Source organism: Mesoplodon densirostris, chromosome 3 (assembly GCF_025265405.1).
Source record: "Mesoplodon densirostris isolate mMesDen1 chromosome 3, mMesDen1 primary haplotype, whole genome shotgun sequence".
Lineage (NCBI taxonomy): Eukaryota > Metazoa > Chordata > Mammalia > Artiodactyla > Ziphiidae > Mesoplodon > Mesoplodon densirostris.
Genome location: NC_082663.1, coordinates 148,641,640 through 148,657,811, shown reverse-complemented (window position 1 = coordinate 148,657,811; position 16,172 = coordinate 148,641,640). Strand labels below are relative to the sequence as shown.

The 16,172-nt window shown below is 52.0% G+C and overlaps 1 protein-coding gene and 1 long non-coding RNA gene across 8 annotated transcripts in view; one reads left to right on the top strand and one right to left on the bottom strand.

The window, feature by feature from the left end:
* The window catches only part of RANBP3 (RAN binding protein 3), a 57,202-nt gene extending 45,154 nt beyond the window's left edge, over positions 1–12,048 (bottom strand). For 2 of the 7 annotated variants that reach the window (XM_060094333.1, XM_060094334.1), the window contains exon 1: positions 11,871–12,045. In XM_060094333.1, coding sequence (XP_059950316.1) covers positions 11,871–11,892 — 22 coding nt within the window. In that variant the 5' untranslated portion in view covers positions 11,893–12,045. Of the gene's footprint in view, positions 1–11,870 lie in introns of all 7 variants that reach the window. The other 5 variants (XM_060094335.1, XM_060094336.1, XM_060094338.1 and 2 more) reach the window with 5 other exon arrangements.
* On the top strand, positions 11,962–13,757 carry LOC132486764 (uncharacterized). The gene is made up of 2 exons (XR_009531498.1): positions 11,962–12,324; positions 12,600–13,757. It is a non-coding gene; the product is annotated as an uncharacterized LOC132486764 (long non-coding RNA).
* Positions 13,758–16,172: the final 2,415 nt, after the last annotated feature.

Sequence of the window (16,172 nt, the reverse complement as noted above, 5' to 3'; positions counted from 1 at the left end):
AAGCACCAATCACACTCAGGCAGTTCCTATCTTGAGCAAAGGAACCAAAGACGGCTCCAAAGAAGTCGGGGGTCCCTAAGGTGCAGGCTGCCTCCTGACCCAAAGGGCCGTAGACCATTCTCCCTGCAGGGAGTGGAGGTCCCTGGGTAACAAAGGGGTCACCAAGGAGGCAGGCCCTTCTACTAAAGCAGAAACGACTGACCAGGGGCACTGGGACAAGGGAAAGTCCTCGGATGGCTTGGGTGGGTGCGTGCGTGGGAAGTTCTAAAAGCCCCACCCTGAAGGCATCGCTGTATCTGTGTACAATGTCTTTGTCAGGGGGAGAGCCTGTAAACTGCCTCCTCAAATAGTGGGTAAGGAGGGTACAAAGGAGGAGGAGAGTTTTAAGAAGCCCCACACTTGTCAGAATTAAAACAGTGGGATTCCTGATACCACCACTACAAGCAGGCCAGGGTACAGCACTCAGGGTTTCATCTGTGTCTTTTCTGCCCAGAGATTGACTGGTGGCAAAACCCTTGAAACAAAATGCCTCCTGTGTCTATTTCACACCAGCAAGGAAGGGGACGGAGGGGGTACTGCCCTGCAGCCAGTCTAAGGAGGAGGAACTCCTAGGGAGAGGGTGGGTGACGGCAGCTGCCCGGATGTGAGGAAAGGAGGCCAAGTCCCTACTGCAAGCAAGGGAAGGGGAGCGAGGAGCTGGCCTGGACCCCAGAGGTGGCCCCGGGGTAGAAGGGTGTGTGCCCCCACCCTCCAGGCCTCTGCCACGTAGTCACAGCGAGGACATTCCCAGATGGGGTTTTCCCAGAACCCTGGGATGGTCTCTCACACAGGCCAGCAGTCATCGATCAGAAAGCTTACGGGCCAGGCCCCGAGGTGCTCAGCGCTTTATCCACATCACTGTCCTGAAACTTCACAACCACCTTAGGAGGTAGGTCCTTAGTTTACAGAACAGGAACGGAGACTCAGAGAGGGCGAGCGACTTGTCCAAGGTGGGGCTGGGTCTCCAACCCAGGCGGGCCTGTCCCTGGTCCCTGACCCCCGCTACTACCCATGCACCGCAAGGACAAAAGGGAGAAGTCACCGCCCCATTTTGCTTCCTCCCATCTTTCCCACTCAGGTGGGCCTCGAAGCTAAGAAACTGAGACTCTTCTTTTGAGAAGTAACATCAGGAATAAAGCAGCTGTCAGTGAACATTCTAGACAAACATCTCTGGAAGAGTACAAACGGAACTAGAGGGTGAGCAATGGACTGTGGGGTGGGCCCGAGGCTTCCAGCAAGTCTTGCGACCATCTGCTTCAGATGAGTGTGCAGTTACACCAAGGGCAGACCCTCAGGCTCCTCGAGGAGAGAATGGAGACCCACGCTTAACGGTGAGGCCTGCTACGCCTCTGCAGCTGTCAAATGTGTAACCGTGGGAGACTCTACATAACACATTCACACCGAAGGTGAAAACACACACATTCTCTGTGTGTTTTCAGCCCCGCATGCAGGCTTTCCTTCTTCACACTGTGCAGGGAGGCAAGTACACAGAAGCCACGGGCAGGCCTGCCCCTCGACAAGCTCTGGCACGCCCCCGTGGCTGCCTCCAGCCTCTGTCTCTGAGGATGTCTGCTAAACTAAACAGAAGAAAATATGTAGACCCAGGAAAACACACAGAGAAGGGAATCTGGAATATCTTGGCCTGTTCTGTTTATTCCCCTCCTAAACGATGGATCGAACACCTGCCAGGAAACAGCCCCCATCTGGAAAGCCACATAGAATTCTTGTCCAAAATGTCAGCAAGGTAGTTGTGCAAAATGAGCTTTAATCCTGAGCTGATGTGTCTTAATCTTATCTGTGCAAAAAATATGGAAAGCATCTTGCCAACACAAACAACAGTCTGTTAATACGTGGCAACAGCTTTAATCCTGCGACACTTACTATCTCAACCCTTCGAGTCCTTTCTTTTCTCAGGCATTATTATAAACAGTCCTGTGCAGCAACATAAAGGTGAATCTGTCACCGATGTGACAACTCTGTTCGCCAACTAATTCTTTGGTGAAGAGGAGAACTGATCTCAATCATGCTGTTGCTAGGCAATACCTCTCTGATTTCAGTGTACCGCAGGCTCAGCTAGTGGGCAGTGGGTCCCTTCATTCTTTTTTTGGTACTTGAATATATTTTTCCTCAGGCAGCTCTCAACTGGTCTCGTGGAAATCACAGGGGGGCACAGTTTTGGGAGATGATGGTATATCTTTCATCTTATGCCCTTCTTGCTGGGATGCTCTTCATCACAAAATTACCATCACCTACTGAAACCCGAGCCACTCTTCAGGGCTCTAACATGACCCTACATTTCTGACAACAGCGGGGGTAATAAGCCACTTGGATTTGCTGAATGGCCCTAACTAGACCCAGAGGCAGGCGCTTTACATACCCCGTCTCATTCAATGTCATCACAGCCCCATGGCATAGAAATTATTTATCGTCTCTGATTTGCAAATCACAAAACAAGACTGAGAGGCCTCGGAGAGACACGTGCCCTGCCCAAGTCACGAAGCTGGTACACAGCAGAGGTGGGACCAGAACCCTAAGCCTGACTTCCAAGCTGGGTGCCTCACATCTCCCTCGACCCCTCTCAGGCCAAGCCACATCCACCTTTGCTTCTAGAAGCACCAGCCCTGCAGCCCTCTCCGATCCCTCCACCCCTGCCCCATCCACTCAGACTACAAGCTGCTGGGGCAGACCTTGCACTTTGGATACCTCTGTGCCTTAAATCCAGGAAAACCCCCATAAACCTATTAAAAAATCAAACAAAGTCCGCAACCTCACCTAAAACTACTGAGAAATCGGGGAGCCAGCTTTGACAGCACTTTTCTATTCTGCCACTAGATGGCGCGACACAAGCACAGCTGAGATGAAGTATCGATGCAAGCGGCCGCTGAAGATTCAGGGGAAAGTTCCAGTGAAGACAGCAGAAATCCCCTCACAGGAAGGAGAGCTAAGGACTCCAGAAAATCTGCTGAGGCTGTAGACCAAATGATGAAGTTTGGGAACGCGGGCGCTGGTTTCTGGGTGTGTTCAGATGGGCCTCAACCACCTGTGGCTGGGACCCTGGGCAAGTTCACGCGCTTTCCCCACCTACTGCCTGTGTCTGTCAACAGGGATGGTACCTACACCCCAGTCGGTTCGGAAGGACTGAAGGAAATGATGCCTATCAAGTGCGTGGGAAGCGGCTGGCACGCAGTCCAAATTCCACGCTGGCGTTACTATTGTTACTAGAATTCCACACAGAGACTGCAGATACACTGACGCCGTCTCAAAGCAGGGGTCTTGGACTCCAGGACTGTCTCCAGTCGCCAGGCCCTCAACGATGATAAACACCTCTCGGTCTGGCCCCTTCCAAGAGTTGCCTGGACATGAGGACACCTCACCACAAATAGTCTCTCATAATCCCTTGAGCCCTTCTGAGGCCGAGGGAATCACTGAGGTGAGAGCCGACGGCAGGCCCGCTAGCCAAGCCCTGCTCACAGCAACACGACTTCCTGAGAACCCACGATGAGCCAGGTGCGAGGCACCAGGCACTGGAGACAGGAGGAAAGGTGGACGAGGCCGCAGCCATCTAGTGGGAAGAGAAGAGAAAAACAAGCAGCCGGAGGCGTGCGGGGATAATGAGGAAACCCCGGAGGCAGGCGCTAGACGGCCACTGGAGCAGGGCGGTGGGCAGAAGGGGGCCGCGGTGGTGGGGGGTGGGGGGAAGGCCTCTCCCAGGCGCCATCTGAACCTTGGGTGTGAAGGAGCGACCAGGTGAAGGCAGAGTATGCCGGGCAGAGGGAGCCCCAGGAACGAACATCCTAAGGACAGGAAGAACCCGGAAGAGCCCATGTGACCCCAGAGTTTCCTTAGGGGAGGGTAGGAGTTTGGGGAGGGGGAGCATGGTGAGGAGTCCAAGCAGGGGTGTGATATGATCCGGTTCATTTTTCGGAAAGACCACCTGGCAGTGGTCCTCACGAATCCTTTCCATTTCTGCGTGTCATGAAATTTTGTAATATGATGTCGGGGAAGGTCACCCTGGGAGTGGTGAGGAGAACAGATCTCAGGGAGGCAGGAGTTGTTGCCAGGGGGCCAGCGAGGAGCCCTCAGGTGCTGTCCAGGTGAGAAGCGGCAGTGACAGGGAGGCTCAGGCAAGTCTTGTGGCCTTGCAGCCTGGGCGAGGCGGCTGGAGCCTGACTCTTCTGGAGACAGAGCATGCTGGTGCCTGAGCTGTGGAAGCACGCCTCGCTCACTCAGTGGCCGACGTGGTCAGCAAACACAACCCCCATTTTTCTGACAGGACTCCACAAGCAGGCGGCCCCCTCCAAGTGGCACTGATGAAGAGTAACCCAGGCCCTGGACTCTCAGATCCCCAGCGGCCACGTCAATGCTGCAAAACATCCTTTCTCCTCCGAGCAAACAGGAGCCTGTTTTCTCACTCCTGCCACCTGAGAAGCCAAACTCTCCGGAACTGTGTTCCCCACTCCCGCTCTGCTGTTACAGATGCAACACAGGCGTTAATTCTGGGCCGATGAATTCTCAAAATTCTGGGTGGCAAGCCTGGGGGAGTTTAATTTAGCAAAGGCATTTAAAATGTACTGCAAAAGCAAAGCTTACCTCCTAGACACGTGCATGGAGAAACTGTCGTCTCTGTCAGGTTTCAGGAGAATGAGGGCCCAGGGAGTCAAAATGATCCACTGGAAAGGATGAGCTGGGCTCCTAGACCCAGTGGCTGGAGGTGGGCACACTGGGACAGGCCAACTCCTCTTACAGACACGGCCTTGGGCTTCAGCCCCCGTGAAAGGGAATGGCCCAGATGCAGAGCATCTCGGAAGGTCCTCCCCTTGAACTTGGAACAGTGCTGAAGGTCACGGAAAACACTGTTCCCCCTTAACAGGGACATGAAGTCCATGATGCCTACGGCTGCCAAAAGGCCATAATGGCAAAAAAAGGTTGGGAGGGTGAGCCCTAAGCTCTAGTTGGCAAACAGCTTATTCTCGGACGCTTTTATTTTGCCCCCGATTCCACCCCCTGGACACTGGGCAATGTCTGAAAACATTCTTGGGTATTACGATGGGGAGGAGTTACTAACAGCATCCAGTGGATGGAGGTCAGGGGTGCTGACCAGCCTCCTACTGTGCACAGGACGCTCCCCCAACCACAAATGATCCAACCCCAACTATCAACTGTGCTGAGGTTGAGAAAAAGACTGAGTCAGATCCCTAACTCACATAATACACCAAAGTAAATTCTCAGTGGGTCAGACGGCACAAACCAGGGTGACGCCCCAGCATCGGTGAATTACCTCCTCTCTCCCTCCGGCTCCATTTGTGTATTTAAATGTGTGCAGCATCCTAGGACTTTAGTAGATCAGAGGACTATGTTGCACAGTCTCTTGGCAGGGGGAGGGTCAACAGAATCCCCTAACACAGGGGTACTCAAACAGGGGCGATTTTGCCCCCGAGGGGACATCTGACAACGTCTAGAGACATTTGGGTAGAGGTCAGGGGCACTGCCAAACATCCCACAATACACAGGACAGATCCCACTGGAATGTCTCAATGAAACTCTGCTATAACCCGAAAGGAGCTTTCTCTCTACCTAGGCATCCAATCAGAAGACTAACAGCCAGTAGTAACTGACATAGATCTGCACCCACCAGTGGGCCAATCCCGTGCCATACGTTCCTTTCACACAACAATCCTCAGACTTGATTAGCATCGTTCCCATTCTACAGATGCAGGAATTGAGGTCAAACAATTTGCCCAAGCTCCTGGGCAAGTGGCAGAGACAAGACACAAACCAAGGGCACTTCCGACTGTGCCACAAGCTATCACCCGGAGCCTGCCAGTCAGTTCCAGTCTAAAATTCCTTTGAGGCTTGAGACGGGGAGAAACCCACACGGATCTCCCTACAGGCCCCACTCAGGCCAAGCACCTGTCTAAGAGGTGCTACGACAGGGCTGAAACCCAAATGCCAGCCAAGGTCAGGCAGGCACTAGAAAAGGGGGAAGCGGGCCAGGTCCCAAGCAAGTCGGTGGAGACAGCGGCATCCAGGAAGGCACAGTCTATCTCAAGGTGGCAGCTGCTCCTTAGTCCTGGCAAATCATTACTGTGCAGGAATGCAGGCTGAGGCTGGTTGCTGTTTTTCAAGAGAAATCAGAAGCCTGGATTATTCTTTCCCCTGAAATCTCGGAATTCTTAAGTACTGGCTCCTAATTAAAAGCAAACAAAGGCAAACCTTAATGAGCCAAACTATATACGCCTGTTTGCCCCCAAAGCAAGGTTACAACTTCTGTCTGTGGTTTTTGACTCTGGCTCCACGTCGTAAAACATCTGTGGGGTCCTAGACACTGTGGACCTCCTGCAACAATCTCCAACGGTGCAGCCAAAGCATCAGTTTTAATTCTCCTCCACAACCTCCTCAAATAAGCGTGAAGCGCGGTCAGGGTTAAGATTCACAGCAAGTGCTACGCAATAGCACCAAGTGCCAAGACAACCGAGGATGACGTGGAGTACAGGGACTTTACTCTGAGACCCTGTGCTGTATAGTTTTCTACCAAGCAGTGCACAGCCACACCGAACACGGCTCGTGGGACCACAGGAAGGTTAGTGCACGAAGGTGGCAAAAACAAACCCCCTTCAAACCAAACCGAGAACCCCTGCTGCTTGCTGCCAGCACTACCACCAGATCCTGAATAGACAACAAAGCAAACCCATCTGCCTCCTGATGCTTTCAAAGTACCATGGAGAGCTACCAAGGCTCGGCCAGGTCAATACCAGCTGCCTTTCCCAGGTAGTTTCCATTACATGAGAAAGGCCCTTTTCAAGTCTCCCAAATCCATCCCATTGCTCCCCAAATGGTCCCCATTTCCCACTCTACCCCAGCCTATTCTCTGGGCCTGAACTCACTTACTAGGCAGGAATTCAACTGGTACCTAAAATGCCCCCTTGGCCGGCCCCAAACACCGTCCCCGCTCCCAAGGCCATTCTAAGCTCCCTGGCTCTGACCCTAGGAACTTCCTGTCGCCTCCTCTCTCTCCAGCTCCTTCAGCGTACAAGCACACAGCAGATCCCAACCGGCTCTCATACCCCAGGATGCCCGCAGGTAACGGGACTGCTGGGGTGAGTCCATTTTCCAGTTAACTGGGAGGCAGGCTGGAGACGTGGTGGAGAAGTTTTAAACTTGCAGAACTGCAAGCTTTTCTGTCTATACAAAGGATCCCCGTCAAAACTTAAATTTTCTTCCAAGTACATAAAGACTTTAGTATGGTACCCTCAGCTGCCGCCAGGCCCCATCCGCCCCGGGGGTGAGAGGCACGCGAGAGCTGACCTCAGGACAAACCCCAGGGTTAATGTTTATCATAACTTCGTGAAAACTTTGAAAAATTGCTTCTCACTTCTCCTAAGAATTAAGTTTAGGGCAGGGGAAGGGGGTGATGAGAATTAAGTGAACTGAGGATTCCAACTGTTCTGAGTTCTAGCTCATCAATAAAAACTCAGCTGCATCCCATCTTCTCTGGGGTTAGGTTTTAAATCAAAAAGTAAGGTGAGAACTGATGAAAGCCAAACCACCCTTGAAAATCTCTGGACTGATACTTGGTCAGGCCAGATCGGGGGTTCTCAATGGGGGGCAACTGTGGGGGGGCTCCCCCCACCAGGGGACACTGAGCAATGTCTGGACACTTCTGGTTGACATGACTGGCGGAGGGGGGAGGGTGCTATTGGCATCTAGTGGGTCGAGACCAGGGAAGCTGATCAACATCCTACAATGCCCAGCACAGCCTGACAACAGAGAATTATCTGGCCCCAAATGCCTAGAGTGCCAAGGCTGAGAGCCCCTGCCTAGATGATCACGCAATCAAAGTCAAGACAGAACCTAAGAGATCGGACAGCCCAGCTCTGGCTGCCTCTCATCCTGGGCTCACCCCAGGGGGTGGATTCAGTGGGGGTGGATTCACCTGCACTGTTCAGACTCACTTCTTGCCCTCTCTTGCTTCGCTTTGAACACTTCAGCTAAATGGGTCTGTAACATAAGTCCACCACAGTAAAAATAGCTACTATTTACTGTTTATTACCAGGCTGAGATAGGCGCTAAAGAATTTATATGCGTTAATTCAGCCAAGGGTCACAGCAACCATGGGATAGATATGATCATCGTTATCCTCATTTTGTTGGTTAGAAAACTGAGGCTCAAAGGAGTTAAGAATTTGGCCAAAGTCACTCAGAGAGTACAAGGCAGAGTAAAAACACAAACCCGGTTCTAATGCAAAGCCTGTGCCCAACCATCACTTTATATGGAGGCTCTCACTGAGGGTGATTCTCCCCACCTCCTGCCCTGGGACACTACACAATGTCTGAAGACATTTTTGGCTGTCACGACCCCTGGGGTAGGGGTGCAGGGGAGGGTGTGTGCTACTGGGATCTTATGTGTAGTCAGGGATGCTGCTATGATGCTCAACATCCTACACAGCAGAGGACAGCCCCTCAACAGAGAATCACCTGGTCCAAAATGTCGATAGGGCCAAAGTCGAGAACCCTGCTTTATACAGTCTCTTGGGTTTCCACCCTGCGTGTCCGCAGGCTGGCAAGGTGTCATATGCACGTGGTATCTTTTAAGGCTGGGATCTAGAATCCAAGATCTCCTATAGCTCAAATATGCTTTGCTCACCCTCTTCTCAGTCTCTTTACCTTTACCAGGGACCAAACGCTGCCTTCAAATCCCGATGCCGGTCTACAAGGCAGAATAACTCCAGAGACAGGATGATTAACGACTTTGGGATGTATCAGTAGCGAAATGCCAAGCAGAAGAGAATATCCCAGGACACAAGTGTACAACACCCACACACTCCTAGGAGAGAAACATTCCAGTTGGACCTTAGTAGTCATGGACTACAGGACTACCAACAAAGGGCCATGGGAGTTGCTGTCACAGCTGAGATCGCCATGGTAAGGAGAGCCAGCAAGATGCTATTCTGGATACACAACTGGAAGTGTTTCTTTCCACACAAGCACAGCGCTCCTAACCTGTACTACTCAAGCCAGTGCTTCTCAACCCTAGCTGCACATCGAGACCACCCGTGCTGTTTTCTGTCTCTATAGATGCCCAGGTGTGAGGACGGATATGCTTAGGATCCCAGTCTGGAAAGGCAGAAGCCGAGAGGGGCGTCTGAGATTAAACAACAAGTGGGAAAGCACACGTATGGCACAGTCCCTAAAGCTTCAAAATGCATAGGCAAGGAATTCCTAGTTCACATAGTGGATAAGAAATTAAAGATCCTAACAGGCTGCACAAGCCCAAACCAGAAATGGAGTGGAAAAACACATGACAACCAATTAAAGGGCAGCAGAGATATGAGAGGCATAAAAGACCACTAAGATTTGATGTTTTTGAAGACAGCTAGGCCAGAACTAGTGTCAGAGGCAAAGTACTAGGTGAGTGTGGCATTTACTAGGCAAAAACTTTAAGTCCTACAAAACAGTCCGTTTTCTCTATCTTACACTTAACCTGTTCAACCACGCAATTTACAATCGACAGCTCATGTGTCAGCGCATATGCTAGAAATGGTGTCCCTGGAAAACAGGAATCCATAATTTTCCCTTTGTGCTCAAAGGTATACCTCACCACGAAGGTCCTGACTGATGAATTCACTCATTCCTTCAACAAACATTTCTTGGACATCTATTCTGCGCCAGGCACTATCCTAATTGGGGTGGGGGATCCATCAGTGGCAGAGAGAAATCCTCGCCCTCATGGAGCTTACATTCTAGAAACAAACAAGCAGACCTAGCACACCGGTTGGTGCTAAGTGCCGTGGGGCAACATGAGGCGGGGCAGAGGGGAAAGGGAACGCGGATACGATTTGAAATAGGTGGCCAGAGAAGTTCTCAACGATAAGGGAACATGTGAGTAAAAACCTACAGGAGGGGCAGGAGCGAGCCGTGGGGACACGTGCAGGAAGGCTGACTCAGGCAGAGGAACCAGTGGGTCCAAAGGCATACAGGAGAGAGGATGTGGACCACGCAAGGGACGCGGAGACAGCCAGAGTGGATAAAGCAGGGCCCGTCGGGGACAGAGTGGCGGGAGAGGAGGACAGGGAGGTCTCGGGGGCCATCTGCCTTCAGGGTTGGGAAACTGTCAGCTGGCTAAAGGTGGAAGGGAGGCCCAGGCAGCAGCAGTGGTGGTGGTGAGAAGTGGTCACCCCCGGAAAGATTTTTAAGGTAGAACTGACAAGATGTGCTGTGGCACGGGAGAGAAAGAGGAGTCAAGGGCGACATCAAGGTGTTTGGCCTGAGCCATTCAAAGGATGGACTTGCCATTTACTACAAGTGGAGAACGACGGTGGGGTGGGCGGGTTTGGGGGAGAAAGACAGGGGTTTTGTGTGATGTGACTATTGCACATCCAAATGGAGATGTCAAACGCGACGTCGCACGAGTCTTGAATTCAGGAAAATGAATGAGCCCAGTACACAAATACACAAAGTGTGTCATACTGACTCGCATTTATCCAGTCCCCGTTCTGCCTGTAAATGGATCTTGTGAATGGAATGCCTCAACCCTCCACCGGCTCCTTTGTCTTATCAAAGACATGCGGCATACATGGAGGGGTGGGGGTGGGGGGTGTTCTGAAGTCAGACCACCTTGATCCACATCCCTGCTCCTTACTAGCTGTGTGACCTGCCTTGGACAAGTAACTTAACCACTCTAACTCAGCTTCCTCATGGAGAACAGGAGCCCACGGTACCTTCCTCCGGGAGCTTTTGTGAGGAGTGAGGGTTACTCCAGATCACACGCGCCCAAGGCTTTGAACAGTACCTGGTAGCACTCCAAATGCTCCAGCAGGGTGAGCACTTATTATTTGTCATTCGTGCATTCGTGCCGCTCAGTACAAACCTCAGGCCAGCAGGGAGCAGGGTATGGGGGGAAATCAGGGCCAGGCAGGTAGATCGCTTGCCTGTAGTTGTGCACCTGGACACGGAGGGAGCTAAAAATAGGCCTCAGAAAGTCTTGAAGCTACTAGAGATCTCAACGCCACGACTGATTTCATCAGACAGCGGCTGATGGGGCGCTCTCCCTGGGCCATTCGGAACTGTAACCTTGTCAAAATCGCTCAGCCAGGATGTCAGCGCTCCGCAGAGGAGGGGATCGCACAGTCTCTGTCTCTGTCTGAGAGTGCAACCAAAAAAAACGGCCGAAAAGCCGCCAGGGCTTTCAGTGGCTCACATCCTGCGGTTGGACCTAAATGAGCGGAGACGAGACGCGACTCTCGGGTCGCCAGGAAGGATCCGAGGGAACTGGCGGGAACTGGGGGGCTGAATTGGGGGTGGGGGTGAAAACAAACAGGACGTTCTCCATCCTCGGCGTGGGGCAGGCCCGCGGAGGATGAGAAGCCCACAGGACCAGGGGGTGGGCCGGCTCGGCAGCCAGGCCGGGGAAGGGGAAAAGCCGGGGTCCCCGATAACGAGGGGGCGGGGAGGGAGCGTGGCGCGCTGGGCCCGCGACCAGGCCCGGAGATCCATTTACATCCGAGGCCGAGGCGTTGAGGCCGCGCTCCCGCCCCCTTCGGCCCCCGGCCTGGCCTGCGAGGCGGAAGGGCCTCAGGGCCGCGGCCCCCGCCGTCTCCAGAGCCGTCTGGCCGGACGGTGGCAGGGCCGGGGCTACCGGGAGTGATGGGCCGGGCCGGTGAGCCCGGCCTGAGGGGACGCAATGGGGGACGGCTGCGGGACCCGCTGGGCCGCTCTCCCGGAGGAGACAGGCCCCCCGCACCCCGGGGTGCTCAGCCCTCGGGCCTGTGGCCCCCAGGCCTCCCGCCGCCCGTTCCCTGGCCGCCGGCTGGCCCCCGACGGCGCCTCCCCTACCTTCGTTCGCCAGGTCCGCCATTTTACTTCCTTAAGCCCTCCCACAAGGCCCCGCGCCGGCCCGGGCTCGTCTGCCTTCTGCCAGAAACTCCCGCGCGTGCGCACTTGCCAAGTCGACTCCGAGCAAAGCGGGCAGTTAGCGGCTGCGCGCGGAGCCCAGCGCTGAGAAGCTCTCGGGATCCGGGTCCGAGCCGGGCCAAGCTCGGAGCACGCGCCTGCGCATTAACCGCCCCCGCCTCCTTTTCCCGCCGACCGAGGGGGCGTGGGCAGGGCAGGGCAGGGCGCACGCGTAGTGGGCCTCGCGCGCGCCGCGAGCAATGTGGGAATCTGCGTTCCCTGCGGCTGCGCGCCCGGAGTGGGTCTTCACGCTGCTGCTTTCCGCTTGTTTTTCGGCCTCGCAGCCTCGGTGGGAGCTTGAACCGTGGAGGGCGCCGCGACCGACGCCTTCTCCTAGGTAGATCCCTGGGTCGGGGCGGGGGGCGGGGCTTTCCATGTGCGCAGTCCCGAGGCCCGGAGGGAGGCCTGTAGGGGGTCGTGGGGCGCCTTGTGTCACCCCAGGCCTCAGTTTCCCCTTCTAAGGGACCAGTACTTTAGGCAAACTTTCTGAGGCCACGTGGAGAGGTGGGTGATGGTTGGGGGAGTAGAGGTCAGAGGTTGAGGATCACTGGCCAAAGGGAAGGTTCATGGCGGGGCGGGGCACAGGTGTTGATCCGGGACTTGACCTCACAGAGCCATCAGAATGGGAGCTCCGGAACGACTGGCCCCTGAGGCCCCGTACTGAACAGCGCCTGGCACCGAGCCTCATCGAGTGTCTTCATCGATCACGTGGGCTGATGGCCACTCCCTCCCTCCCCCCCCCCCCCCCCCCACGACTGAGAGGAGAATATTGGACGCCCTGGGCTCATTCGCGACTCACCTGCTACGCAACATCCCGCGGGCTCTGCCTCATCTCCTAAATAGAGCCCAGATCTCCCCAGCAGGGCTCTCTCTCCCTACTCCAGGCCAGACCATTCTCATCTCTCTCCTGGAAAACCCGATAGCATCTTTCTCTCTCTCTGCTCTCTTTCCTTTCATTCTTATGAAATAAGCAGCACACAGAGGAATCTTTCAAAAATGTGAGTTAGATCAAGGGCACATCTTTCCTCAGTGCTTCCAAAGGGCTTTCTACTGAACTTGGAATAAATTCTTGTTCAGGCTTACAAAGCCCCCCTGTTTTTTGCTGCCATGCTTCCCCTTGCTCGTTGCAGTTCAGCCATATGGGTCTTTCTGTGTCCTTGGAGCTCACCAAACCCCTTCCAGCCTCAGGATCTTTGCACTGGCTGATCCCTCTGCTTGGGACTTTGTGTCCCCTTTTTTCCTGTTTGAGTCCCAGCTTCACTCCTGCTCCAGTATGATCTGGAGGAGGAGGTCCTGTAGCCTGTGGGCCACATTTTTAATTATTGGGAGAAAACCAAAAGAAGAATTGCTCATGACATGTGAAAATTGTATGGAATTTAAATTTCAGTGTCCATAAATATAGAGTTATTTGAAAACAGCCATACTTAGTCATTGACATAATGTCTATGGCTGCTTTTGAGCTGCAGAAGCAGAGCTGAGCCCTTTTAACGGACTGTCGGGCCAACAAACTTAAAATATTTACTCTTTGTGGCTTTATAGAAGTTTGCCAACCTCTAATCTAGGACACGTGTATTTACATGGTTGTTCTACACATTTCTGTACAACCAGTGGGGTGTGGTGAATGTTTAACAACAGCTGCTTCTCTGGGGGGAGAATGTGTGTTTCTGTCTGTCTGTGTTTCTATGTGTGCCTGGGTGTGTATAGTTTATTGTAAATTTTACTATTTTCCCATCACTTTAAGTCTTGAAAACAATAAAACAATAAATTGGACCCTGGCTTGTAGTGCTGATTTTCTTGGTATAAGTAAGTATACTTCAACTGTGGCTGATTTCAAGCTACCAATGTGAATGTCACTAACCAGAGTTGAGCAGAGGTGCGCGGTAGCACACTTAGATTTTTTTTTTTTCTTCTGGAGCCTGCTGCTTTCTTGCTGCAGCTCCCCAAACAGCATCAGCATCACCTGGAAATGTGTTGAAAATACAGACTCCCAGGCCCCAACCCAGACCTGAATCAGAATCTGCATTTTAGCAAGATACCCAATAGACACCTGATTTTGCTACCCTGGATTTTGCCTCCAGGCTGAAGGCACAGGCCACAGAGCTTGGTTAGAAATTCTTCAGGAATAGCTAGAATGTCACTTTTGGTCACCCGCAGTGTGTAGACTTAGGTTTGCTCATTTCTAGCTTATTGGTATCACTCTATTCAGTACATTTCGTTATCTATAACTTCTCTTGAGTAAGTGTTATTAGTTTAGGTTTACATTAAGTAGGTACTGTATATCACCATTTCGAGTATAAAACCACTAAGCCACGAATAGGAGATAACTGTTTATCACGAATAGGAGATAAACATGAAAACAAAGCAATGTTTTTAAATTCTGGGTAGATACTATTGCCTGCCAAGGTGCTGTGCCCCAAGCCTGCTTTTTTTTTTTTTTCTTTTTTAATGTAAAGAGATGAGCAAAGTATTGGAGGCATATTAAAGGCACATTATCACTCAACTGAAAACGCGATGAGGAGTGAACGAGAATTGAAAATGGGGTAACTCTAATCCACGAGATTCCTTGTCATTTAATGCCCTGTCTGTATGTCTCCAAAAGTCATTTCATATACCACATCCATCCCACACTTCGGGAAACTCCCAGCAACATGTCACCACTTGCTAAATATAATCCAGTTGTGGTTTTTTAAGGGACATGGAGAGATGCTAAACCCATCAGCCTGATGAGCTGACTCAATCTCTCTTGGTTTCACAATTCTTATCCAAGTGCTGAGGCTGCCAACATCGTGCCCCTTAGTTGTTCCTTTGCTTTCTTTATTTTGTCTCCTCTAACACATTTAGTCAACGTTTTTGTTTTTGTTTTTGTTTGGCTGCACTGGGTCTTCGTTGCTGTGTGCGGGCTTCTCATTGTGGTGGCTTCTCTTGTTGCAGCGCATGGGCTCAGTAGTTGCGGCACGCGGGCCCTAGAGTGAGTGGGCTTCAGTAGTTGCGGTGTGCGGGCTTAGTTGCTCTGTGGCATGTGGAATCTTCCCAGACCAGGGATTGAACCCGTGTCCCCCGCATTGGCAGGCGGATTCTTGACCGCTGTGCCACCAGGGAAGTCCTCAACATTTACTTATTAAACAAATATTTGTTGATTACCTACTGTGGTGGTTTTAAAACGGCCCCAAATTCTTTGACCCTCTTCCCATCAAGAGGTGAGGTCTCAAATGCCACCTGATATCACTTATATGTGGAATCTAAAACATGACACAAATGAACTTATCTACAAAGCAGAAACAGACTCAGACATAAGAGAACAGACTTCTGGTTGCCAAAGGGGAGGGGAAGCGGGGGAGGGATGGATTGGGAGTTTCGGATTAGCAGATGCAAACTATTAAGTATAGGATGGATAAACAACAAGGTCCTACTGGGAACTATATTTAGTATCCTGTGATAAACCACAATGGAAAAGACTATGAAAAAGAATGTATGTGTGTGTGTGTGTGTGTATATATATATATATATATATATATATAAAACTGAATCACTTTGCTGTACAGCAGAAGTTAACAACATTGTTAATCAACTATACTTCAATTAAAAAAAAAAAAAGAGGTGAGGGCTCTGTTTCCCATGAATGGGAGTGGCTGGTTACTGGTCCATCAGTAGAGTCCGTGGAAATGACAGCATGTGACTTACGAGGCTGGGTCATGACAGGGACAAAGGATGCAACTTCTGCCTGCTTTGCTGGAACAGTTGCCCTAAAAGCCTTCAGCCGTCATGGATGCTGTCCACCCGCCCTGAGGCTGCCATTCTATAAGGAAGCTGAAACAGACACTGAAAGGCAAAGCCCTGAGAGAGACCTGCCCAACCTGGCCCTTCCTGTTTCTCACCCCCATGAAAGATAAATGACAGTTGCTGTTATGAGCCAAGCCACTAAGTTTAGGAATATTTGTTACACAGCGGTATATATCCACCACACCTCCTGTGCCTGACACACTTCTATATGACATTCTAGTAGAAGATCTGCAGGAGAAGCACTCTAGACAGAACAGTGAGTGCAAAGGTCCTGAGGCAGGAACCAGCTTGCTGAGCTGGGAACAGAGAGGAGCTCAGTGTGGCCAGGGCAGAGTGAGCGAGGGGCCATGCAGGGCCTTGTAGGCCATAGAGTTCTCAGAGGAGTTTGAGGTTTTTCCCAAGACA